The 27,719-nt window shown below is 39.3% G+C and overlaps 4 protein-coding genes across 8 annotated transcripts; all 4 read right to left on the bottom strand.

The window, feature by feature from the left end:
- Window positions 1-1,402: 1,402 nt before the first annotated feature.
- On the bottom strand, window positions 1,403-4,158 carry enam (enamelin). 4 transcript variants are annotated; one of them, XM_084067961.1, is made up of 8 exons: window positions 4,074-4,158; window positions 3,435-3,498; window positions 3,282-3,305; window positions 3,055-3,123; window positions 2,848-2,898; window positions 2,679-2,702; window positions 2,435-2,503; window positions 1,403-2,093 (listed from the first exon to the last, which is right to left on the bottom strand). In XM_084067961.1, the coding sequence occupies exons 1-8, from the start codon at window positions 4,127-4,129 to the stop codon at window positions 1,689-1,691; spliced, it is 762 nt and encodes a 253-aa protein (XP_083924087.1). In that variant the 5' UTR covers window positions 4,130-4,158; the 3' UTR covers window positions 1,403-1,688. The 4 variants fall into 4 exon arrangements, with proteins under 4 accessions (XP_083924087.1, XP_083924088.1, XP_083924089.1 ...); XM_084067962.1 differs by having other exon boundaries at window positions 2,848-2,895; XM_084067963.1 differs by having other exon boundaries at window positions 3,055-3,120.
- Window positions 4,159-15,483: 11,325 nt separating this feature from the next.
- Window positions 15,484-18,422, bottom strand: scpp5 (secretory calcium-binding phosphoprotein 5). The gene is made up of 11 exons (XM_084068089.1): window positions 18,344-18,422; window positions 18,125-18,199; window positions 17,959-18,012; window positions 17,719-17,781; window positions 17,225-17,269; window positions 17,029-17,097; window positions 16,648-16,677; window positions 16,520-16,558; window positions 16,370-16,420; window positions 16,180-16,266; window positions 15,484-15,962 (listed from the first exon to the last, which is right to left on the bottom strand). Exons 2-11 carry the CDS (start codon window positions 18,176-18,178, stop codon window positions 15,945-15,947), a joined length of 510 nt encoding a protein of 169 aa, XP_083924215.1. The 5' UTR covers window positions 18,179-18,199; window positions 18,344-18,422; the 3' UTR covers window positions 15,484-15,944.
- Window positions 18,423-19,401: 979 nt separating this feature from the next.
- Window positions 19,402-22,417, bottom strand: scpp7 (secretory calcium-binding phosphoprotein 7). The gene is made up of 9 exons (XM_084068136.1): window positions 22,378-22,417; window positions 22,126-22,190; window positions 21,851-21,892; window positions 21,173-21,220; window positions 21,005-21,046; window positions 20,689-20,748; window positions 20,459-20,575; window positions 19,915-19,966; window positions 19,402-19,597 (listed from the first exon to the last, which is right to left on the bottom strand). The coding sequence occupies exons 2-8, from the start codon at window positions 22,177-22,179 to the stop codon at window positions 19,919-19,921; spliced, it is 411 nt and encodes a 136-aa protein (XP_083924262.1). The 5' UTR covers window positions 22,180-22,190; window positions 22,378-22,417; the 3' UTR covers window positions 19,402-19,597; window positions 19,915-19,918.
- A 1,058-nt stretch (window positions 22,418-23,475) lies between these two features.
- Window positions 23,476-27,329, bottom strand: ambn (ameloblastin). 2 transcript variants are annotated; one of them, XM_084067843.1, is made up of 8 exons: window positions 27,163-27,329; window positions 26,651-26,932; window positions 26,540-26,617; window positions 26,280-26,336; window positions 25,447-25,599; window positions 25,238-25,276; window positions 24,501-24,539; window positions 23,476-24,390 (listed from the first exon to the last, which is right to left on the bottom strand). In XM_084067843.1, exons 1-8 carry the CDS (start codon window positions 27,214-27,216, stop codon window positions 24,019-24,021), a joined length of 1,074 nt encoding a protein of 357 aa, XP_083923969.1. In that variant the 5' UTR covers window positions 27,217-27,329; the 3' UTR covers window positions 23,476-24,018. The 2 variants fall into 2 exon arrangements, with proteins under 2 accessions (XP_083923969.1, XP_083923968.1); XM_084067842.1 differs by having other exon boundaries at window positions 26,540-26,932.
- Window positions 27,330-27,719: the final 390 nt, after the last annotated feature.

Below are 27,719 nucleotides of genomic sequence, written 5' to 3'. Positions count from 1 at the left end.
AACAGCAGAATAGCCTATCAAACAATATAGCAACATAAGTATAGTACAAAATGTACCTCAGACGGTGTTATGAGAGCATGAAATGTACACATACTGTACAGTATGTGTCATTTTTTTAATTAATACAATCAATAAGCATGAACATTTCTCTAATAGTGAACCAGTGAAGCAGAATGCATTCAGGCTTATCTAATCAAACTTACCGTCACCCCAGGTTAATTTAACGCACAGTCCATAATAATCCTTATTCATTAAGCCTTCGGAAGCCTGGATATTTGGCTATGACTACATGTGTCTATTTTCCATGTTCAAATATCTTATTCTAATTCTAAAATTGTATTAAAATGCCGCTACATGAAGTAAAATGGACGCATTGAGCCTATTGTTGGTAGCAATACAGAGCCTTGGTGACCCTGAAAAGGATTTGTGGATTAGAGAACATTGAAAGAGGGAGAGAGTGTCACTCATCCTCCTTATACAGTAGGTCTACTCACTCATAATGGGCAACAGTACATACTGTACATTAGGTGCGTGCCTGTTTCACTGATTAATCATTCAGTAAAGGTTTAATGTATTTTAAATGATAGCAGACCTAGTAATGCGTAAAAACGAATGAATTTGTATTTAATTGCTAATGAGCTATCTCAAAATGCCACCACAAAATGAATTAACTTATGGTTGACCCGTTCCTATGAATAATTATTCGTTTATTTTTCTTCACTATTACTGTTTTAGCATAAGCATAAATAAGATATACCTCCTGGGCATTTGTAGGACAGTAAAAGATTTAGTAGACTTGCAACCCAGCTTTACTGCTACCCCCCCCAGTACCATCCTGCTCACTCAGCACTCTGTATCATCCACTTCTGATCCTATTAGAGATAACCAGCTGGGCGATACCACTTTCACTACTGATCTGAGATCGAGCGGACATGTTTCCTAGAATAACTAATCATCTAGAGAATGAAAAGAAATCTGAACCAGTGTCAGTCTTTAGTGGTGAGTCCTATACTGTACAGTATACACAGTAGCAAGGTACTCTTGACATCCATTGGATCAGTGGCTCTCCCTATTGGCTGTGATTCGACTTTGTACAGCAGAGAATGGGCCATTGCCTTTGTTTGAACTGAATAATATAGCACAGTATACTGTGGTGTATAGGCACATCTATGCTTTGATGAAAAAGAGTTGTGCGACTCGTGTCTACACGTTTCCAGTTGAAAATAGGTGATTGTACAATATTTGTTTTGCTGAAGCATAGATTAGCCTTAACTATCTTGTCTAGGTATTGGAGAATGATTATCATTATCATTAATTCTTCCCCAAATATACATATTTTTAATTCTTAATGTAGATGACATGGATTTATGATCAATCAAAGAAAGGAAGCTTTATGACAGGCTTTATTTTTATTCATTTTTTTTATTAAAGATAGAAAAGCGTATACAGAGAAAAAAAAACATTTTGATTGCACAAAGCAGTTACTGGTTTATTCTCTCGAAGAGTATCACAGAAACCATTTCATTGTATTAAAGCAATTGAAACATTCCAGTCCCTGTTCAAAAAACAACATATCTGTCCTTTCCATCCATTTGTCCTGAACACTTACTGCTGTTTCCATCTGTTGCTATAAGACTTCTGGAGGGAGGAACAATCAGACCAGGTTGAAATGACCATGGTGTCAACCACTATGGAGCAGCAGCCTCTGCGGCCACATCCACAATGGTGGCGTCGATCTCAACGGCCACTGGTGCAGCTGGGATGTCAGCAGCAGCAGGGACAGCGACATCAACGGAGACCTCTGGGGCCACATCAGCAGGGGCCACATCAGCAGCGGCCACATCGACAGCAGCCACATCGACCGAGACCTCAGCTACAGCAGGCTCAACAGCAGCCTCAGGGTCAGCTGCGGGTTCAGCTGCGGGTTCAGCTGCTGGGTCAGCTGCTGGGTCAGCTGCTGCCTCTGCTTCTTCGACTGCAGCTGGTTCGGCCTCAGCCTCGGCCTCGGCCTCAGCCTCCGCTCCTGCGGCATCCTCACCGACCTCGTCAGAGTTTAGGGGGGCAGCAGGTGCGAGGTTACCATAGAATCCAGGCTGTTGTACAAAAAACATAACGAGGATGAGTCAGAGTGGATGTTACTGCCATGCATGATATCCAGTAATCTATATGGCTGTCTATAAATGATGATTTCAATCCAATCTTCAAAGGCTGTACAGTAGACTACATTTTGTATGGTATTTTTTTTTCATAAGGACAACCCTGATCTCTACCTGCTACTGTGCTGCTCAGTATTTACTTACAAGGGATTTGTTCATGTTCACAGCATAGCAACTTCTCATGCATGTTTCTGCTTTCCTTGTCCAGTAGGCTAGTAGGGGCTAACAGTTGTTAATAGCTGAAGGGATTGTAACGGAAATAATGAAATGCAACTCACCACCGCCTCTTCATCAGATCCATCTCCAGCAGGCATAGGTGGAGGAGGAGGAGGAGGGGGGAGGTTTACCTATATGCAAAATACATACTTTAACCCAAGAGCATTGAAGGATATCTTTATGTGGAAACTTGTTGTTTACCTGTTTATCATTCTCACATATTTTAAATATGATAATATGACTGGACTGGTAAATATGATAATATATTGCAAATAGTAGTATTTATAATAATATTTTAATATTTACCATTGGTGAAGCGGCTGGTGCACCCTGGGGACAAATAACAGCCAGTGAATGAATAATAGATTCACAGAGGTAATTACCATATTCCGTTTAAATGATCTACTAGATTTGATTCCTTTTGGACCATTTGTGTTAATCAGCGTTTTAACAAGGGAGGGAAACAGAAACTCACCACTGCGCCAGCTGCAGCTGCAGGGAGGAAAGGGTTGCCAGCTGCTCCCTGAATAAATTACAACCAAATATGATCCCAGAATATGTGTTACATACAAATGTCTGTGCTATATTATCATTACATTGTTTGTACTTAGTAGTCAGACAATGTTGTTATATGCCACTTCTGTTCACCATGCATGTATATTATTGAAAACCGCTCATTGACCTGCTGCTGCTGATACAGTCTGTACAACTCCATCCACCTCAGGGCTTCATTAGCATGTGCTGCAATCTGCTGGAGAAATACCAGACAACATTAACTCCAGACATGTAATTAAGCTAATCTTCGTCTCTTTCACACGAACATATCATGCACTTGATGACATGACTAAAACATGATATAACATGCCATAGGGTAGTAAAGCATGGCAAAACAAAACTCCATGCACTTACCTCATTGCTTCCACTCTCTGGGGCCTGCAAAAACCAAGTGGGGAAAGTAATTAAGAGGCAATGCCATTAATGTTGCATATCTTAAAATAACTTTAAAAACAGTCTTGGGACAACATTGTGGTATTTAAAAGATAAAACATAATGTAGACTTACAGGGGCAGCCAGAGTTGTGCTCAGCAGGCACATCAAAAACACCACTGGCTTCATCATGATTATCCTGCAGGACAATGGTCAAGAGAAGAGGAGAGAGAGAGAGAGAGAGAGAGAGAGAGAGAGAGAGAGAGAGAGAGAGAGAGAGAGAGAGAGAGAGAGAGAGGTTAAATACAACATAAACCTGGGATTCTCAAACTGGTTGTCCTGGAGGTCTTTGAAATGTGTCCAGGGAGTCCGCAAAAAAACATCATCTCTATATTTTTTAAGCCTTAGTATCCAAGTGTACTGCTTTCTTTATGCCCATACAACCACAACAGCCCCCCCCCCCCCCTTTGGTAGGCTCCTAATTTGCTGAGCACAATGTGTTTTGAGGTATGTTGCTACTGTAAACAGCGGGTTCTCTCCTATTAGGCACCCACATTAGGCACAAAATGTAATCAGCACATTTCATGCAAAATGGTCCACAGAAATAAATGATCGAAAACTACTGGTTGGTTTAACAACATGCCAGGATAATACATGCACAGATACACTATAATTACACAGGTTCTACATTTCTAACATAATGTATGAATTTGTATCTGTTACAAAATGACATTTTGGAACGAACGAATGAATGAATGAAATGTTTCATCTCACCCTTTTTCCAGCAAAGAGCAGCTCAAGGTGTGTCCTTCAGAGGAAATGAAAGTCATCTACTGTACTTCTTCTGAGATGGATGCCATTTATAGCCCTTAACAACCACTGACAGCCAATCACATCCAGCAAACATGCAGACCTTTGATGCTTGAAGAAATCTCCTTCCATTTCAAAACTGATGCAGCAGCAAGACATGTAGGTTTCATGTCTCACTTATGTTTAATTACACACTGTCCAAATATGCTTAGCAAACATACCTCCTTAATTGCACTAAACCAAAACTCTGGGAACTGAGACGATATCACCTGACATCACATTGACTTGAAGGCCAGATAACAGCATCACTCTCCAAAACAATTAAGGGAGAGAGAGAGAGAGAGAGAGAGAGAGAGAGAGGGGGGGGGGGGGGGGGGGGGGGGGGGGGGGAGAGAGAGGGAGAGAGAGAGATAACAGAAAGAAAAGGTTGAACAAGATGGAAAGAGAAAGTCAGTAGGTCTGACAAAACATTGGGAGCCCATTTATTTCATAGCTTCACATTTTAATTAAGACTATGATGACAACCAGGTTCTATGCATACTTGACAATGCTTTTCTTCCAATGTTAAGAGACACTACACACAGACACTGCTGTGTCTTGTCTGGGTTTCGTTTGTTTGAGCTTGCTTGGTTTAATGCCCCTTGGTGATTTTGAGTATTGGTGGTTTGCTATGTTGGTACTGTCGTTCCAAATCAGATAATGAGTGAGACATTCTTTGGTTTGTGCATTTGCCTTTTGGTATGCTGAGTTAACACAACCCAAAACAGATAAGACAGGAACTTCATTATTAGTTATGGAAAACTTGTAATTTTCCCATTATCTTGGGCACCAATCTTCATTTTGCTTTCGTCTGTAAAAACGGGGGGGGGGGGGGGGGGGGGGGGGGGGGTACAGAATACCATCTACCATCACAACATCATAAAATCACTCACTCGTTTAGTGTTCCGAACCTCAACTTATAGCATCAGGAAAATAATTTTCATTACACAGTTATCACAGTTATCATTATCACCTTCATCTGCGGAGGAGAAGAGGTTTGCTGTAGCCAGAGCAGCAATGAGCCATTCACGTTTCAGCATTTTCTTCATTATAAAATCTAAAACTATATACACATATTTCTGCACTATTTATAGAACAATACAACACAATTAATATGTATTACTGTACATAGAATAGTGTACAATTATAATTTCTATTTTCCACATAAAAAATAAGATAAGTGGTAAATATGCACAACATGAGTTCAAACGTAGAGTCAAGGGCGCCGATACCGTGGGTGCTTCGGGGCTGAAGCACCCACCTGAAATGAGGAGCACCCACTGGGTGCTGGTCCCAAAAAAAAAAAAAAAAAAAAAAAAATATATTTTTATTTTTTTTTTATTTTATTTTTTCAAAATCAGTAGTGGTGGGTGCCCGGATTTACAGTACCATAACCATTACAGTAGCTACTAGCTGTCTAACTCGGAGATCCACTCATTGGTGGGGGGGGCGCCGCGCGCGAGTATGAGGAGGGGGGGGTGCACGCGCTCATACTCGCAGTCAACGCGCAGCCGCTCGTACTTGCAGCGCGCTCCCATTTGTTTACGTTTTGCCGGCTCTAGACAGTCTTCACCTAGCAGGTAAATTAACACAAAGTTCACAAACTAAGAGAGAGGCTTGCCTTTACTGCACTAATAGCAAGATGAAGCCACCAGCACCTTCAGCAAAGAAGAGATTCACCCAGCAGAAACTAAATTTCTTCAAACCCGCCGAGGCGAACAGCACAGTCAGAGTGAGGAGGAGGAGGAGGAGGAAGCGGAGGATAGCACAGCCAGCTCCGCTGCTGATGGTGGTCGTGGTCGGTAAAGTCATGAGTGAGTCTGAGTTGACATTCATTGTTGTAAAATCATACCAGTACCACTGTACTATTGGCAAACTGTTAATAAAGTACCCAAAGAAAAATAATGCCTTTTCTTTCGGCCGCGGGTGGGGGGGCGGGGGAGTTTAAACATACTCAGTTCAGAGTACATTTTGTGTACTGAATAAACCGAATTAACCGAAATAAAGTTACAAAACCCCCCCAAAAAAGTTAATTATCCGACCCAAACCCGCAAAATTTTTCGCGCACGCGCTTCGCGCATGCGCGAACGGGCCCCACATGCACGCGCGCTGCGCGCGCGTGCATGTATGGCATGTTGGGCACCCGCATGTGTTTATAAATATCGGCGCCCTTGCGTAGAGTAATGATGTCCTATATGTGCTGTCTGCCGCTTATACATTTTTGGGAGCGTTTAAGTAAGACTTGTCTCTCCACCACATGTGCCACTTTTTGTCCAGCACCCGTCACAATTATTGGATGTGTGTGCACCACCTGAACTGTTGCTATATGCCCTATAGAGCGTGCCAACGACTCGTCACCACGGGGGGCGTGGCATAGTAGCTGCAGACATACTTGAGGGGGGGCAATGTTAAGTCAATCTGGTTTTTACCCCTCAAAGATGTCCGCCGCTACCAAAAGACACTTGTTGACGCCCCCTTCAGGATTTTTGGCACGCTCTATAGTCTTATCACAAAATGTCTTAGTCTTTACAGTATATTTGTTTCATCTCATTAAAAGTAATATTATGTCCTGTGCCCTAATTCTTTTGTAAATGTAGAGGCCAAAGTCTATACTGTATATTAATTTAATATATATATATATATATATATATATATATATATATATATATATATATATATATATATACATTCAAACAAATACAAGGATTTGTCTCGTTAAGTATTTGTTAACAGGAAATGGGTATATTCCACCTTCTGGAAAAGGGAACTATAGTTATCATATAGTTATGAGTCTAGTCCTCATTTACTGTACTAACATGAGTAAATGAGTGACAATAAATAATGTTCCAACAAGAGGTAAAACATACTCTCTCGCCATGCCTTCGGCCTGGCGGAGACAATAACGTATAATAATAATGATTGTTAAAGTAATTCCATTGGATTAAAATCCTTTTGACATTGTTGGCACATCACCTTCTAAGTGCAATGAATATACCGAAAGCACAGACTTCATGTTTACAAAAAGCACAGGTTTTATCTCACTATACTACCTGTGGTAGGGGCCTACATTGGTACGTGCCGAACTCTGGTTCATGGGTCATTCTCTATTTTTTTATTCATTTATTTATTACCACCTGAATAGAACATGCAAGTTGAGTGGTCCTTCGTTTCGTCATCATGTTTTCAGGCAGGAAAAACCTAGCAGGCTTGTCATAAACCTTCTCAGCCGAAAATGTAAATGGTGTGAAAAGGGCAGTGTAGTACTGTAGTGAATCTAGATATATATTTCGTCTACCATGCCATGACAGTTATGTTATGTTATGTTATGAGTTTCGTGAGCCAGGTGGATTGATTAATTTGCATAAAGTTGAGTTCAAGTGTATTTTATGCAAATGTGGACTGGTGAGCGCTGCATCTCACAGCTTCATGCTTCCTCTAGTACAGTAAAGTTAATGGAATGCATTGAGATGACTGACCCAATGAGAAGCCCCTTTCATGATAAGGATGGGCATGTCCTTAAGCATTTATAAGAAGACTTTGACTGACAGGTTGACGGCACAGTGCTATTTGCTCACCCTTTTTCTCTTGATGTTGTGAGGCTGCCAGCAGATAATCACTTGTCACTCCCTTTTTAAATACCTACTGTAGGTGTTGCAAGTCACTGTGCTAAACCACAAATTTGACCACACCATTCTCACACTGTGTGAAAAGCCGGGCTGTCAGAGCGTCTGAGCAATGGTGTAGAAAGTCATTGCAAAATGCAATGGTTACAGCTTGTTTGGTACTCTTATAGTATTCAACATGCATCTACGTGTAACAAAACAGGTAATAATCCTATTTATTCATGTGATGAATTAAAGGAGAGAGCCAGACAAATAGCCGAATTAGCGATATGCTCCAGGCTCCATTCTAGCTGTGGGAGGGGCCTGCAGATTCGGAATGGAGAACAGGGGCTTCTATGAAAAAAGTCAACTGCATCAGGTATGTTGGTGACTGATTATAGGCAGATACAATGTATTTTGTCTGGCTCTCTCCTTTAAAGGCATTGTAGGGAGTTCAGACATAATCAAAGAAAAAAACTGTTGTCAAACACCGCCCCTCCAGCAGTTCTTTTCCCCGACCACCAGGGGGTGACGCAGGGTGGACTTTTTAAATGAGTCATGCCCAAAATAGGTTGCCTTATGCGGATACAATTCGCGGAAATGCCCGACCCTACGGTTCTCTGAATTTATATTTTTAAATAGGCTCTTTCATGATAAATTGACCACATATATGAAGCTAAACAACTAAATTCTATCCAAACGATTTTTTAAAAGTAAATTATGTGCCTCAAAAAAGAAGTTTGAGAGCGTTTTAAAACCGAAAGTAAAAAGTTGATACGGGCACGGACGCGCACGGACACGCACATGCGTGCGTTAATTTACGACCCGGACATAAACAACATGAACATAAACAGAAGGGAAAATACGGATTTCAGACAGAGGACTGTGTTTCAATGAAGGAAAACACCCCAGCATCATTATATAGTGGCTGATAGAGGGGAGAAAATGCAAAAAATATATATATACATATTTTTTAAATTTAGGCTTAATGTTCCCTACAATGCCTTTAACGTTAATTTGAATTCATTTTGAAAGATGAAAATGGCAACATTAGTTAAAAAGTAAGAAAGGGAGTTCCACCGCCCCTCAAACCAGGCTAAGGCAGGTCCGGTTTATCACAGGAAAAGGACACATGCAGCAAAAATAATGAACATGTAGCCAGTCAGAGTTGAGCCTCAGGGGCCACCGTAGAATGGCTGCACTTCCACTTCCTCATTCGCAATCAGTGTGACTATTAAAGGGTCTACACCATGAATTTTAACTTTTTCTTCATTTTTGTGTGTTTTTGGTCTCCCCCACCTCTCTTCTGTTCCAACAAATTTGGAGCATGCAGGCTTTCATAGGCTATCTGTGTTTTTTATGTAAATTGGTCTGAAAACAGTCCGTCAGATTTGTTCCCCCTGCCTACGTCACGTCTGGGAACAATTCCTCCCGTTTTTTAGTTCTAACCAAAAAAAAAAAAATCAAAAAAAAAAAGAAAGTTTTTTTTTTTAAATCTTATTTTTTTTTTTTACTTTTTCCACACAGAACCAGGACATAACATGCATACAAACTGGCTCAATAGCGGCCCGTGCCAAACAGGACAATGTGGTATTGCATGTGAAAGTGCTTTATAAGCCAGAGAGAAGTTAGTTGGAATGAGTATCTGAGGCTTGATTTAGGCTCAAACCTTTTGAAAAACGTTTGAGGGACATAAACAATATGATATTAAATATTATTATTTTTTTTTAAATTCATGGTGTAGCTCCTTTAAGATGCCCTGATATCCTCTGCTGATATCTAGCCTACCAAACATAAGCTGTTTGGTGGTTGCTGGCCCTGGCTCTTGCGACCTGGGTCTGTTGCTGTGTGTTAATGTATTCTTGTGCCAGGGTGAGTAACGTTTTGTATGGATGCTGTAATAATGTTCCTTATATTTATATTATGGCTTTATCTGTTGTGATCACTCAGGTTGACATGCCTTACTGATTTCATATGCCAAGTGTGAGAGGGTATGAGAACATACAGAGAACTGAAGGTATACGCAAACACAACTTGTTGAGATATACTTTATTTGGTTGTATAGTGTACTAAATGTTTGTAATCTCCTTTTAGATATCACCACTGTTGCTGTTTGATTTTATTTTGAGCTATTTCTTATTATTATTGTTTGTATTAATTCATGTTTTGTCTTGTGTTTGTTCCCCCCAATACTGGCCTGCTGACTCTGTTTTGGTTTATTTTTGCTGGTCTGGTTACCTGTAGGGATTTATCGTAAAGAACTGTTTGATTACCTTGTGGCTGTAGCAAACTGTGGTTCTTATGAACTGTTGAATGCAAGGTGTGATTTTAATTAGTTAATACAATAAGATTTTATTCCAGTGTATATGTTCAAACTTCTGTGTTCTATATGTGTTTGGGGGAAACTCAACGTCTAAGTCTCATTGTCTTATCTGTGTTTTTTGGGGAACCCAATTTATAGAAATTCTTCATTATTTTCCTTGCTATAACATCATCAAGGTGGTGTACTCGTACATTTATTATTTAAGAGTAATATATGCTTCATATACAGTATACGTATAGCATAAATAGTAGCAGGTGTGTACATGAGGATAGACATAAGGTGCGGTAACACTGATCATTTGTAAATTAACTCTGTCTCTCTGTCTGTCTGTCTCACTCTCTCTCTCAATTTCTCTCTCCCTCCCTTCCTTTGTTCATATCTCTACAATACTTTAATGGGGAGAGTGGAATTGGGGCCAAAAGTTCAACTTACAACCACGAAAAAACAACCACAAAAAGCAAGTATCTGCCTGTCTGTTTATCAATCTCTGATCTTCGCTCCTATTCATGAACCATTTTTTCCCCCAATCATGCACGTCTTTTTGCATGATTAACTTGCTCCCAGTGCATTATCTTTGTTGGAAGTGCTGGGAGTCCATTGTGATACGTTGTTTAAGGGCCTAGACATGCGTTTTATTTGTGGAATGAAATGTGCATGCGTGCACTTTAACACTAGGCCTATAATAAAGTTGTTAGTTGAAGAATCCTGCATGGATTCTTGATTCATTGTTTAGTTAAGAAAAGACCATAATCCAACATAATGACAACATGAGCCATGGTCATTTCATTATGCTCCTTCATCTGCTGACAGTGATGACTGTATGTCTGTGTAGGCATTAAAAATGAGATTATGCTAAAGATGACTGTAGCACTTAGCAAGAGCTGATCTACAAGTTCATTTGTGAGCTTTAGACAGTGGTGGAAAGTAACTAAGTACATGTACTGTACGATGAAGTATTTTTTACTTTACTGCAGTATATCCAATTGTCAATACTTTGACTTCTACTCCACTGCACCTCAGAGGCAAATATTGTACTTTTACTCCTCTACAAGTATTTGAAAACTTTAGTTACAAGTTACTACATAAACTGGTAAAACATATTAACCACTTCAGCCAAGGCTATTTTTTTATTTGGAAACATGTGAAATGCTATGACCGACCGCATCCTAATGAGTACTTTTACTTTTAGTACTTAAGTATATTTTGACGCTAATACTTTTGTACTTTTACTCAAGTAAATTTGGACTTTTAATTGTAACAGAGTATTTCTACATTGCAGTATTGATACCTTTATTTAAGTAAAAAGATTTAGTACTTTTACCACCACTGCTTGTAGATGTGCTTGTGTCAGCCAGCGACACCGTCATATGACAGAGTATAAGTCAGGCTTTAGCTTGAATTGCTGATGTATGGTTCTATGTTGCCATATGCACCTCACTAGATTGCTTTTGTGCACGGTCTTGGATAAATGAAGAGGGATGTCATTGTTCATCTTCTTTCCTAGATGAGGCAGTTTATCAGGACTGAGCATACTTTAGAGAAAAATTGACCTTCTGGAAGGGAAAAGATTAAGGAGACTAGGTTGTTTACAACACTAATGTAGATTTTTCTTATGCATCTATGGAGTAGGCTTACATATATCTAACTTCCAGGATTCCAAAGGCTCTTGTATGGAATTTGCTCTTAGAGTAAGAAACTATGAAATACGTTTATTTAATCGAGATTTAACCAATCTCAACGTGTTAATCAATCAACACATTGATAGAAGGACTTCAGTAGGTCCTTTGTTATGACACAGTCACATGGTTAACATAATGTAATATGCTTTAAAATGGCTTTTTTTTTACCTGTGTTGCACTGATTGACAAAAGTACAAATTCCGGACAAAAGTTATTCAAGTTTTTAAATACTTTTAGATAGAATATATCATAATAACCTTTTGTTGTTGTAAACACTGGCACAATTATGCCATGGGTGTTCATTTATTTAACATACAATTTGAAAATATTTTTTTTCTGATTTCTGCCCAGACAGTTATACTGAATGACATTTTGACACTGTAGAGCTGAATAGCAGAATCAAATTAATTGTTTGCAATACTACGCCACCTTGGGAGTTTCACCCAAGGAATCCATTAAAAGTTCTAAGGTAACCAATCTGAATGACAACACAGGTTTGTAATTGTAAAGAAAGGTCAAGATGACCAATATTTATTTTAAACTGGATTAAAACATTAGGATCAGCCAAAGTCACAGATCAAATTGAAATTACTTTTAAATTAAGCTGTTTATTAATTACAATCTACATTGTTGAAAAAGCCTACTATAACACATAAAATACCCTTGCACACCAGCACAGGCTGAGGCTGGTATGAGCCACAGTTAGACCGTAGGGAGGAGGAGAGAGAAAAGGGTTGAGGGTTCAAACAATTCTCTACAGAACACAATTGCACACTAGGTGGCTTAGGTGAGGGGGTTGGAAAAAAGCCCTCCAGACAGTTCTTCCTCACAGTGTGGGGTGTAGGGACCTACACCTCGACAGTCAAGGTGTACGTGTAAGGGATGGCAGACACATGATCAATTCCCCAATGCCATAGTGGAGAAGCCTCGGGTTAGGTGAGGTTTGGCCCTAACTTCTGGCCCAGGGGTCCATACACGGACAAAGGTGTCAGTGGCAAGACTTGGCCATGTCTGCGGGCCCATCTCTAGGTTTTCTTCAGAATAGGTAGGACACTGATTTGATGAATGCAGAGATAGTGGTGTAAAGTAACAAAGTACAAGTACTTGTTGCAATACTTCTATACTTGAGTTTATAGCCCATTCATCACAACTTTCACTTTTACTTCAATACATTTAAAATAAGAAAATATTATTTTACTCTACTACCTTATCATAGGACACCTCGTTACTCGAATCAAATCAGAATACAAAAGTCTCTCATCATCATGATATTGGATTATCCAGACTGTTCATATTCACAACAGGCACTCTGATCAAGACAAGATGCCTGCTGTCCATTGTTGTCTGCTGATGCATAAAAAATGTTTAAAGTGGTTAAACAGATTCTGATGCTATTAAGCAGTTTTTCTGGCGAGGGACCCCCTGGAACCCCCTCAAAGACCCCTGGGGGTCCCCAGACCCCACTTTGAGATCCGCTTGCCTAGGGTGCCAGACAGTACACCCATCAAAGGATGATGTCAATATGACAATTATTTTCACTGTCTCTGATGTCTTTAATGCTTTGAAAAGTTCAAAGCTATCAGTTCAATTTAGAAAGAAGAAGGCGAAGTACAAAAGTACAGAGATGGCTATGGAAATAATAATAACACATTTTACTTTTAAAACAATTTTTGAAACACGGGTTACAAATTGCTCCATCTACGCAGTACAAAGGGCTCCCTTTTTAAAAACGCAGCATGTGTTCTCCATCCTGTCTACTGGACTAGCATACATTTAGGGTTAGATCTAAAAATGTATGTGTTTCTGGTAATATTATTCACCACTCAATTTGTCCGTGGCAAACATTTTGATTGAGGAATATACGTATATGTGTGTGTGTGGGTGTGTGCGTGTGCGTGTGCGTGTGCGTGTGCGTGTGCGTGTGCGTGTGCGTGTGCGTGTGCGTGCAAGACTACGATATGCTACTGAGGATATGCTGACATGGTTTTGATTTTAATATAAAATACAATGCTATAAAGAGTAAGATGATGATTGTCCGAAGTAGGAGACAGAAGACAGACAATCCACCTTTCCTGACTTCTATCTGGCTGGCACTGCCCTTAGTGTGTGCAGTGAGATTACCTATTTGGGCCATATTATCTCCAAAGACCTTTCAGATGACAAGGACATCTATAGACAGCGGCAGAAGCTGTATGCCCAAGCGAACATACTGTGTCGTAAATTTAGCATGTGCTCGGTACCTGTGAAGATCTCTCATTAGATGTACACCACTGTATACTGTCCACCTTTGGTGTCGCTACAGGCAAGGCAGCATCAGACGACTCACAGTGGCCTATATTGACTGCATGAGGCTCCTGCTGAGACCTCCAAGAAGGACCAGTGCAAGCCAGATGTTTGTTCGTGTTGGGGTACCCACTTGCTCTTCTGTGCTACGTAACCTTATGTACAGGTTTATGTGAGTCAGTAAATGACATAATCGCTGTCATAACGCAGGGGTTCCCAAAGTTGGGGCCGTGACCCCACTTGGGGTCGCGGGACACTAACGGTGGGGTCGCGAAATTATTTTGGGTCATAACATTTTTATTCAACAGAATGGATGAAATACATCTCAAAATGATTACAAATAGTTCATTTTACCATTTTAACACATTACAAATGCGCACCGAAGGTGCAAGTTTATGTGCATAAGTTACCTCCAGTGTTAGGTGGGTCGCGAGTCAATGGCCGCATTATTTTGGGGTCGCGGGCTGAAAAGTTTGGGAACCCATGTCATAACGGACCCTACACGCAGTTCTGTCAGGTTCTCCTCTATGGAACCATTGGCACACATGTTTGTGCGCCAATGTTTTTTTGTATGTATTCTGTTACTTTATTGTGTTGTGTTGTATAATTGTGATATGGATCTCCCTGGGTCTGAAATAAAGTTTGAATTGATGATTGGACAAATTGGTACTGTATACCGTCCTGAAAAGGCATTGTCTGTTTAATAAAGACCTGGAGAGACATGGAGACCCCTGTTACTGAACAAACACACAGAGCAATGAGTACTCTTTCCCCTTCTTGAAACTTGTGAGGTTTACAGAAATTCCACTGACTACCCCCCCCCCCCCCCCCCCCCCCCACACACACACACACACACACACACACACACACACACACACACACACACACACACACACACACACACACACACACAGACACACAGACACACAGACACGCACACACACGCCATTGTCATTAAAAAACAAATGATTTAATGACACACGCACACGTTTGCCTGCATGTGTGCAGGACTATGACCATCATAGCACATGACAAGTGAAATTAGGCCTTTTCAAACCTGTGCTGACAACTGCTACTACCTGCAGGTAATAGAAGTGAGAAATGTATGTGATACAAAGCTCAAGGCAAGAGAGCCTGTGAAGGGGAGACAGTCATAAATAGTTTTAAAGATGGCGCCTGTCTATCAGTCTATCTTTTGAGAGACAAGTGTGAGAGTGCAGATGGAAAGATCTGTTGTTACTGGCCCCAACCCTCAGGGCAGAGGATGAGGAGAAGAATGATTAAACCAGCAGTCTGTTTGAGGTACCCTACGGTATCTGCTACAATGTCACATCTCACAGCGTGGAAGCTTTCCTTGAGCAAGTGTCAATTATGCGCTCATTTCATCAAAGGACATCTGGTTAATTTATGTATCAATGATAGACAATATGAAAATAAAGGCTGAAATGTTGCTTGAAAACGTAGATTTTAATTCTCTAAGAAAAGTACATTTGAGAGAGACATTCAAAATGGACAAAGTATGCAGAGGTTCTTTCTTTCTGATATAATGTACATTATACAGTGCTGCATTTATCTATGACATAAAGGAGTCAAAAGGTCCGCAGCGGGTTTGCTTTCATCTATTGAGACTAATGGAGGAAGCTGGCAATTATTTGGGCTTCTTCAGACAAAAGCTTCATGCTATGTGATCTTGTAATGGTTTATAATGCAGATTAATCTCAGTGGCAGTCTACAGATGCAGGGTACTTGTTTGAGCCTTTGCTAGCATAGATTTAACAATTGCCTGCATACAGGCAAAAATAAATATAAAACCATCTCAATCTGCCTGTGAATAAACAGCATTTATTTCATTGCAGTTGTCAAAATGTTAACCTTGGTGGAATAGTCTTGCATCCTGTGTGTCCATGTTTTATTGGTTGGCTGGAGCCTGCAGAGACAAATATTTCAAAGAAATATACTATTAACAAAAAGGCATTACACTGAAGAGCTAATCTTAAAAGAAAAGGACAATTTGCATACTTTCATACAGTGTATTATTCACTGTAACTGGGATTTTTGGGTGAAACACAGTATGATTGCTGTCTGTATGACAATGTATAGTTAGAAGAACACATACATTTAAATGAATAGGACTGGATGCTTACCTGGCTTGCCTGCACAGGCTGGTCCTGTGGAACTGGTTGTAAAGGAGCCTGGGACTGAGGTGGATTAGCATCAGCAAAAGTAGCAACCTGGAAAAACAAAGACAGTGGGTTCAGAAGAGAGCACTTAAAACACGTAGTGCAATAATCTAATCTCACCTCTGGCCTCAAATTAAACCATGTCTTTACTCACATTAGGGGTTTGCTGAGGTACAGTTTGTTGAGGATATTCAAATGGGAAGATCTGTAAAAACACAATTACAGATATGTGAATGAAACACTTCTAATTCTAAGGTTCAAAGGAGTCACATACTGTATGAATCTGGAGAGGGTTGTGTCTTACATTTGGAAGCTGTGGCATTGGTGGGAGGTTTGGTATGATCTGAAAAAAAAAGTCAATAGCTTGAACATGGTATCTAAGACACTGCAGAAGTGAGTGAATATTTTTATCTGCTCAGGTGAAACGTTTACCTGATGCTTGTTGAAGTCATAGGGGTAGTACTTGAAAAAAGAAAGGATAGGAGTGCATAAATGAAAGGCAGGAAAACTGAGTAAAACATGTTTCCTCAGATACATTCACCACAGAGGAATTTCTAATTTGAAGCAGTGAACTGATATGATCTATGCAAAACTAAGACATTATAGTAGTTGATATACATTTAGTCAATAACAGACATTTGCAGAAGTATAATTTTGTGAAGTCCATGTGCGCAGTCAGTGATAAATCATGATTCAACAGGTTCTAAATTGGGCATATCACGTATCCTTGAGCAATAATTGAAAGAAATTGTGCTTTTCAGGTACAATAATGCCTGTAATCTCTGTAATCTCAGGGGGTAAACCAACACTTACAATTTCCACACTCTGTCTTCCTGGTGCCTGGGGTATGGAGTACTTGATGAATGCCTGAGAGGGAAAGGACTACAGAAAGAAAGAAAGATGACACAAGTTGAAAATGAATGAATGGGGGGAGTAATTAGGGGAAGCTTTTAAATTCTCATTTGTCAAAGTCATGTGTGTTCAGGGAGATCTTTTATGCCATGTTAACCTGTCCAGGGATTGAGGGGCCTCCACCAAATCTGCGTGGGAACACCTTTAAAAGAGCAAATAATTGAGATCGTGACATGTGTGACAGCATCATACACTGCTACAGATCAATGAAAGATTTTATTTACTGCCTCTTCAAGAACAATATGAAACACATCAATCATGTGCACAGCAACATCTGGAGCGATAATTTAACCACTTAAACCCCATCTACTACATCAATAGTACATCTATATCACATCAATAGCTAAAATAGCCAATCTACACGCTCACATGTGACATGTTGATGAGCTTGTAGATCTTCTATTTTTGCCAAATGTCCGCCTATTTTAACCAGATGTTCGTTCACCTATTATAAAATTCCCAGAATAGGGATGCCTGGGTTTGAGGGGTTCACTCTGAAAGTGTAAACATATATGAGATATTATCCCATTTCCAGTCCTTAGAGTCAATAACGAACTGGGTATATGACAGAGAAACAGGTGAGAAACATACTATTTCCATGCTGATGGGAGCCATTCCAGGTGATGTTTGAGGCATATAGGCACCATTATTAACCTGAGAGGAAATGAAGCCATAAATTATAGACTGCAAAAAGTATCATATGCAAGCATCACAAAGAAATGTATTCAACAGAGCAATCTTTCTGCATTATTCACGTAAGTCGCAAAATTACCTACATGAATGAAGATTGGAGTACAGAAAGAATAAAACGCTGAACAGAATGTGCATTACCTGTGTGGGTGGTCCTTGTCTGGGGCCACCAAAATGAGGTAGGTAATGTAGGAACTATGGTGGAGGGAGAAATATTTGCCCAAAGACAATGTGGTTAATTTACATTACATTTCCCGCCTCTATTGAGGCAAATTCATGAAAGTGAATGTCTATCTCTTTAACTTACTGGTGCAGCAGAGGCTGTGCTGGCCAGACAAAGGCACAAGATGGCAAGTTTCATTTTTACTGAATTCTGCAAGAGCTGCAGATAGAATTCACAATCAGTTACATGAAAATATATATATAAAAAAAATGTAAAGCAATAAAAACCAAATGCATGGATATTATTTCCCTTCATAACGGCATACAATGTCATTTACTTATTTTGAAGTTGTTGATATCTCACCTTCTGCAATAAAAGTAGTGAGGATGAGGGTACAGATGGGGATGAAAGTCAGTCCTTCATATTCTCCACTGAGATATTCTGGCTTTTAAAGGTTGTCCGTTCATCTCAGAGCCAATCAGAACAAATGGTTGTGACGTTACCCAATGACTAGTTATGGGTGTCTAGTCTTGTGCTTTAGTAAATGACCAGTGGTCAAATCCACATTTTGTGTAATAGCAGCCTTTGGTTGATTATACTGTCTAGTAGGGTGAACGCCTCAGCATAATTTACTCCTTATTCCGGAAATTGTGGCATACTGTATTTATACCATGGATATTTATTGTACTGTGGCTGCACCACTGTGGTATTTTGACACATTAACCAGAAAGAATAGTATCTGGCCCAATTTTAGTTGTTTTGTCTTTTCCTGGATGGCAACGCAATCCTTAGAAAACATGACAGCCTACTACCACCACCTAGTGGAGCAGAACAAACATGTCATTCATTCACCTGAGTATTAGTAGTATGTCTATTACAGTAGTATGAGGAAAATATATCAGAATAATTAGGTGTGTCGACAGGTTCATGGTAAATGAATGCAAAACCTTAGCAGTTAAAAAGTGAATTAAGATCTTCATGAAGCCATTCAATGACTGTGTTGGTCTGCCTGTGTGTTTGGCATACACAATAAAGCTTATGAAATGAGTATTTACAGTGAAGTGCTCAAATTGCAAGGATAGACAGTTACAGATTACATGTAATGAAATTGCAGTAATGATTACAGTACAAAAAGTTATATTAACCGTATATTGGTAATGAATTTGTAATAAGATTACATATGTATATATTTTACCCAATATGTTAACTTATTTGACTATTGCTATCTAGAACAAATGGATGATAGTGATCCTAAAGTACTAGCAAAATCTCAATATTCTGCTAAATTTGACTAATCCGGTGGAAACAGAATGTTTCTTTACATTATTTTGTACAGAGACACTCGTGGTGGGTTGGGGCTGTTTCCTCAATGCCACTGAAACGTATTCATGTACAGTAAAATACAAATTAAATACAACAGATGAGTTGATCATTTTTATTATCAAGCACCTTGCTAACAGATTTGACAGAATACAGTAGCAAAAGAAAAAAAAACATCTTCAAAAGCTGTATTGAAAAAGGGCATCATAGTTTGCACCAAATGTTACTTTGGGTAGATAAAGGCATGCGATGGCGGGACATCTTTCACGTGTATGGTCAAGCTGTGGCATTGGGCATCTGAATAGGAGGAGAAATAGCACAATGATCAGTAAAACATCGGTCTTAACCCCCCTCCCCCCCCCCCCCACACACACACACACACACACACACACACACACACACACACACACACACACACACACACACACACACACACACACACACACACACACACACACACACACACAAAACAAGTTCAATAAATGTGTTGAGAAACAATTGGAAGGATATTTTAAAGATATTATCTAAAAGTTGACATTTGCTGTAAGTCACTTTAGAGTGTGCATGTGTGAGGGGGGGGGGGGTGAGTGTGCAAATAGGCTGTGCTTACTCACATTTTTACTCTTCTTCTTCTTCATCATCATCATCAGTCTTGCGCTTGCGAGCCTGAAATAAGTATGGGTTTCAACCAGTAATAATAACAATTTCGCACATTTCACATGGTTATCTGTTACAAATCCAAACCTCAAAGTGTACGACGACTCCCTCCTTTCTCATTGTTGGAAATGGATCTGTTGCACTTACTTGATCCTATACCATTCATAATCATAATCATACTTGATCCTACACCATTCATAATCATAATCATACTTGATCCTATACCATTCATAATCATAAACATACTTGATCCTACACCATTCATAATCATAATCATACTTGATCCTATACCATTCATAATCATAAACATACTTGATCCTATACCATTCATAATCATAAACATACTTGATCCTATACCATTCATAATCATATGGTACTTATACATACTGTATACCTTTCAATAGGCCTACATGCTGATATTTATACAGCAAAAAAGCCTAAGTTATTCATTGGAAAAGGAAAACGTATCCAAAGAATCCACAATGCAACAGTCAGTCTTACCGGGGCAACTGCAACTGCTACGACAGGGGCAGCAGGGACGACGGGCACAACAGCAACAGGGACAAGGGGGGCAGCAGGAACAACTGGTGCAGGCGGGGCGAAACCGAAGGGATGGAGCTTTGGAAAATGTGAAAGATTTGGAAAATAGACAATGAGCTCACACTGTTGATGTACCGTAATTAATGGTGTTGTGACTCCAATCTGATGAATGGAAAGCTGGTGTCACTCACAATTTCAAGGCTCTCTTTTCCCGGTCCCTGGTAAATTTTCTGCTTGACAAAGCCGCTGGTCTGTTGATGAACACACATGTGCATGACTACATGCAAGCAAACGCACAGACGCTCACAGACAGACAGACACTCAAGCCCAAATGTTTTTTAACTACCATACTAATACATATACTTCATTTATGCATGTCAGGTTTCATACTTTATACTGTAGTTTACCATGGATTTAGTAAACCACCATGTGTCATATACACATACATTGCATTGCATGCAATATAACCAGAACAGCTGGCTAGAACAGAATCATTTCACAACTCACAGCTCCTACAACAGGCCGTCCCAGGGCATCGACTGGGAGGATCTATAATAAAGAAACACAACACAAACGCAATTTGACAGTCAATAACTTGTTACGATGATAAAGTAAAAGAGTGGTTTTAAAACTAGATTTCCTATCCAAAGGAAATCTGCAAAATGTGACCCTTACCAATTCCAGATTTCTAACTGGCACTCCAGCTGGGGCAGCCTGAACAGCCTTTAAAGAACACGTTCATACAATTAATTCATAATGCATACAGTATATAGACATTTTGTTTTTATGAAAGTATGAATCCACTGAGAAATTTCCATCTTGTGCAACTGTTACTTACTTGTCAATGAAATGTGAACGCCATAATAAATGAATATACATAGCACATTCCTGAGTGTTCATTTAAGTCAGGATTTTGCAGTTTATACCATACAATTAAGAACTATTGAGGAATGTTGTCCCCTTTGTTAGGCTGTAATTGTGGTTTAAAACAGCGGTTCTCAATATTCTTTCATGTCAAGGACCCCCAAATTGACATCTATCAAGCCAAACACCCCCATCTGAAATTATTTTGTGCCAGGGACCCCCATACAAGATTTGTGTTGTTATAATGTTTCAAAAATATATATTTTATTTATTTATTGAAACTACAAGCTCACAACTCGTTGCGATGCCAATGTATGTACAGTAGGGTTAAAGTGGTTTAAATTATTTCGATGCTACTGTATATTATTAACTCATTTTGCTGGGGGCCGCCTGGAACTCCTTCAAGGACCCCTGGGGGTCACCAGACTCCACTTTGAGAACCACTGGTTTAAAATGTGTTCATCTTGAGGTCTCAGGTGCTTCTCTTACCTGAGCTGAGGCATGATAGAAGTCAAACTCCATGTAATTTTGCTGCAAGGGAAAATGAAATGAAATACAATTTAGTGTAGTACTTTTTTTCTTTTTTTTTTTTGTAAGTCGCTCTGGATAAGAGCATCTGCTAAATGCCTCAATTGTAATTAATAATACATTATTACAGTATTTAAGTAGTGCTGAAACTAAATGTCTGAGGTTGGTATTTAGAAACTAAATAAAAAACTAATAATAATTCAGAAGTGTATTAGAAAATAATAAAATTTCCTTACAGGAGCACAGAAGGCAGTCCCGAGGACACAGGTGAACAGCAGGAAGACTTTCATTTTGAATGAATCTGTCAAACAGAGTTATGAGTTAAATATAATGTAGTACAAATGACCTCACCAATAACACAAAAAATATTTTCAATCCTAATAAAACATTATATTATATTATCAAAATAAAACAAACAAAAAAATTATGAAATATCTAAAAGTTTCCCTAAAAACATTAAAATATTGATTTCATTGATCATACATTACCTTTTTTCTAGCACCGTGCAAGTACTGACAAAGATCGTTGCAGAATGGTGACTGGGGAGAGAGCAGCTCCTTTTTATTTGCCTCCAAAACAAAGGTCCATTAAACTTTTGACAGGTATTGGTGATCAGCCAAGCAACTGTCTTTTATCACTCAGAGCATGCTGTAGCAGCTACTTCATATCTCCCTGAGGAATCTCAACAGATGCATTTGGCTTGAGATGTACTGTACATGAATTATGGTTGGTCTTCCCATCCTGCCTCTTGTCTGGTATCCCTTTAAAAAATCTAAAGAGGTAATGATATCACTCGTGGCTATATGCATATGTGATGAATAGTATAGAGAGAGAAAGATAAATGATTGGTTTCAAACCTGACTGCACCACAGTTATGAATGGAGTCTGGAGTAGTAGGATTTTTCCAAAACATGAAAATGTGAAATATTGTGAAGAAGAGGCTTAAACTTCACACAGAACCCTAACCCTACAGTTGTAAATGTTTCTATTTTAATAACCATGCAAGTGGCCTGTTAAGAGCTGACTGCCTGACTATACAGTAAAATCATTTTGAACACTCATTCACCTTTTTATTTCATTTATATTTTATCTGTGTCAAAGGGGGAGAGAGAGACAGGACATGGTGCATTTGCCATGGGGGAGGGGGGGGGGCAGCTAGAGGCTATGGCTATTTGTGGGTCCTTGGCATGGAAATGTTTGGGAACCCCTGCATTAACTGGTTGACACTCATCTGAAGGGTTCACTACACTGGGAAAGCACATAGGGAGATTTCACAGGAACAACAAAAGCCAACCAGACTTCAACCGCATACACACAAGAGGAAAAGCAAGGAAAGCCAAATGACTGAAGCTAGCAGTAACTGCCATGAAAATGATATAGGGCCTGCCCTACACACTCTGTATTGACACCTTTTGCTTCTCGTTCAGTGGGACCGGGAGATGGTGAGGGTGATACAGAAACTGAATATATTATAGGTAGAGTACTAACTGATATGAAAACCCTTAGGCAAAACCATAGAGTAGAGAATTATACATTATACAGTAATGTGAAAATAATGTAATGGAGAGACAAATTATTACACAAGGTCATAGTTCAATCACAACTTTATTCACTATTTCATTATTATAAATCATTTTGTTAAATACATTGTGATGGTAGCTAAACAAAATGGTTACCTAATAGAAGACAAATACAGTATCATTAGTGTTTCTGTATCCTTTAAAACAGTTCATTTACAGCAGATTTGGGCAACCACCTTGATCTACACTACAGGTGATCACATTGGGATATTGAGGTGATCAATTGAGTTGATCAAAAACAAGCATTATAGTTTGCATAAAACTGCTCTCCCCCGATAGTCAGAACTTATCTTACCTATATTATTCATCTAAAACCATTGAATCATTATTTGTTAGGTTTTATTATAACATTATTGACTTCTATGCTTATATTATTCTAATTAGAAGCTTATAATTAGACATAAAAGCAATAGTGGTTTTCACTGTCTGGCACTGCGCGATCACGCCAGCCTTGGAAAACAGTTAAGTGACCATGTGCCTTAAAAGGTTGCCCACCCCTGATTTTCAGTATTTGGACAAGCCCTTTTCATAAAGTTTTGGGGCATCTTTTCAGGGATGATAGATATCGTTTATCTCCATGGCTGTGCTTGTTGTCCTAGGGAGGGAGTTGGTGAGTGGAGGAGGAGTGGCTTCAAATAAGGTGCTACGACCATTTGCTTGGTGGTTGGGTTGGACTGAAGCTGGGATAGAGGCTGGGTTCTGCCCAGAGCTTTCCAGGCCAACAGGGGCTGCATTACCATCTGGGAGCATTCCTGGGATTGGTTGTGCTGGCTGGGAGGTGCCACCCATAGAGGGCAGCAGGCCTGCTGCGGGTAGACTTAAGCTAGGCCGTCCTGAGTTGGGTAGGTTGGCAGCATTTACAGGCACATTCACCGGTGCACTTGGCAAAAACATGCCCATCTGGCTCAATCTAGCTGCCACCTGTAACGGAGAGGTACATGAGTTCATTCAAGTGCTGGTCGTTGAGTTTATTCAGTTCAGTGAGTTCATTGTTTCAACAACACAGTAGATAAAGATCTTGGGTGTGTTACCTCAAGTTCCTCTGAGCTGAGACCGCCAAATTGCGAAGTCTAATTGACAAAAACAAAAGAAACATCTTCAGCCAGAAATAGCAGAAATAGATAAACAGCTTGCTAGATGTCTTCAAATCAGTTGCTATAGCATGTTTGTGCACTGCAGTGTAAAATCTGCTGTTAATCTAACTCAGAGAGTAAAAAATTATCCACCTAGTGTATAGCCACTTTCCATTTGGTTGTTTTATAATATATACTGTAGCTTCTACTTTTATAAGACACTCTGGAAAAGAGTGTCTGCTAAAGGCCTAAATTATAAATTGTAACTTGAATTATAACTTAAATAATTGTATGTATCGTCACTGTTGGGCAGCTGTTGCTGTCATCACTATCAGGCAGCACTATCATATGACTTATTGTCATATTGTTGGGCAATAGTAGTGAAAATAGCTTATTTACAAAATAAAACATATGAACATTTTATTGTTGACATATTTTGACCTACTGTAAAATGATATGCCCTGGATAGGGATGGTTGAAAGTGATCTGTCTGTGGGATTTATGAATATTTAACCAATTAAAAGTATTAACAAGAGCTTGTGACTACGTAATAACTACAATGGATCCATTGGAACAAAGTTTATTTTTTCTTTTATTTTTTCAAATTCCTGAAAAGTAAAGTGGACATACTGTAACAAGTTTCTTACTTACTTACTTACTTACTACATATGATAATATACTGACGTTGTATTTACCATTGGTTGCTGAAACATGTATAAGATTTGATGATGATTCTGTGGATGAAAAATAGACATGAATACAATGTAATTATTTTGTAATGTACATTTGTAATGTAATGATGTTGACGATTATTTAGCCAAAGATCATTCGGACCAGTAGACTATATTTTCTCTTCACTTGATGAGCAGTAGTGGCAGGGTGAGGTTTATAAACCTAAACATACCTGTTGTGGTTGATGTGTGTTTGCTGCAGCACCCGGTCCACCCGGTCCTGAGGGTGTTTCTGCAGGTGCCACTGGACTGACTGCTGGTTGACTTGGTGGACTTTGGGGGACTTGGGGTGACTGGAAAATCATTGGGAATCCATATGGGTTGTACTGAAGAGAAACACATTTTTGTTTTATTTTCTCTTTTGAAATTTAACCATATCAAATAAAACTAAACTAAACTAAACTAAACTAAACTAAACTAAACTAAACTAAACTAAACTAAACTAAACTAAACTAAACATTTCCTAGCATGTTCTTTTAATTCTTGAATGTTCCTCTTTGCAACATGAGAAAATTCAGGGCATGGAAGTAAATTACTTCATATGTTGTATATGTGGCACTAAATCATTTTCCAGACAACTTGTTATAAACGATCTGTGAGTCTCGATCTCAGAGTCATAAATCAAAGCATATCTGATGTAAACAAAGTACTTGGAACAGTTTTGATGTCAAAAGTCCCCCGTCCCAACAAATAAGCAACTGTTATGAAAGCCCTGCCAAGAGTTAGCAAACAGATCATTTCTGTTTGTTAAATGCTGCCAGCACATTCTAAATGGACAAAAGAAAACTATAGAAAAAATTAGAGAGGCCCTCAGGCAAGCTCTCACAGTTTATTAGGTTCACTTGAGGCTTTAGGGCGCGCTTCCAGAGGTAAAATAAAAGTGTGGTGGGAGCGCGCCCTTAGGTGAAAACCACTTTTACATGTTTCAGTATTATTTACTTAACGATCTGTTTTACTGCATGCAGCTTTTTATTAGACCATAAAAAAGCTGTCAATCGTTTCTCACCAACTGATTCCCTTGTGGTGGTGAGAACACAGGGTAATATCCATAAGGAGAATACATCTGTGGGGAAAAAAGATGTATATCACAAAATAAGTTCCTTCTTATTCTTATACAAATGGTAATAATGAGAATTACAACTTATATTAAGTATATTATTTAAAAAGTGGAAGACAATTGTTAATTATGATTGTTGATTGATGATGCTGATTATTCTTATTATTAGTATTAAATTATGATATGATTATTATCGGCCTATCTCATACCAGAGGATGCTGCTGTTGCTGTTGCTGCTGCTGCTGCTGCTGTTGTTGCTGCAGCTGCAGTTGCTGCTGCTGCTGCTGCTGCTGCTGCTGCTGCTGCTGCAGCTGCTGCTGTGTTGGCATGTTTGCATGTTGAGGTCCCTGGATGTTTGGTTGGTAGGGCATCATCAGCTGAACTCCGTGTTGGGGAACCCAGGGTTGGTGTGGCATCGGTAGCAGGTATTGTGGTCCACCTTGAGGACCCTGCTGTTGAATTACTCCAGGCTGGAGTTGCTGCACATTAGGCTGAATCTGGACCAGGATTTGGGGTGCAGGTTTCTGGCTTGAGGCCTCCACAAGTGGAAGGTTTTGAGCTGGGATGTGTGTTTGCTGTGTAAGACCTGTATCTGGAGTTACCTGACATAAATTGACCCATGTAGGTGTTATTCAAGTAGATCACAGTAGTATCCAAACAGCAAAATGGACCCGGAAGACCCTTATAGGCCCATTTTCACACTCTCACTCTCACATTAAATTAATTCTTTGGATTTTACGGTGCACACATTTTTAAATCACACATGTATGAGGTTAAGAAACAAAGAAAAACATATTGAATACTGGTTTAGAGAATAAATATGGCTACATACCGGTATTGTAGACACTGTCATAGCAAGACATGTCAATATGACTGTCACAATCATCTCCGAAACCTTCTCGAAATTGAAATGTTTTGAATTTGTTAGAACAATGTGAATGTCAAGACTTCAAAACATAGACCCTGGAAACACTTCAATCAAATGAAACAGTGTGCAAGTGGACAGTGCCTTATGAACTGCACATGGACTAAAGCAACCAATCACGCAACAGCAAAACACGTCAAATTAGACTCATCTGCTTGACATAGACAAAGTCATGTCATTTGGTTCATAGACAATCCACTGATTACCCTAAATTGTCTGTTTTCCTTTGGTAATGGAGTAATGTCTAGAAAGGCCTGGGCTAGTGGTTTTCCTATTATCGAGAATACATCACCTGTGGCTGATGTGTCATTGTCTCACTACTGTAATTATGGTGAACCCAAATGTGTGCGCTGCACAGTGAACCAGCAAAAAAGAAATCATCAAAAATGCAAGAAAAAAGCACAAACCTAAAGAGAAGTAGATTTGGAGGCTTCTCCATCTGAGAAGAGTCAGTGGCAGTTTTG

Source organism: Gymnoscopelus microlampas (genome assembly GCF_963454915.1).
Source record: "Gymnoscopelus microlampas genome assembly, chromosome: 2".
Classification (NCBI taxonomy): Eukaryota; Metazoa; Chordata; class Actinopteri; order Myctophiformes; family Myctophidae; genus Gymnoscopelus; species Gymnoscopelus microlampas.
This window is presented reverse-complemented; position numbering and strand designations above follow the sequence as displayed.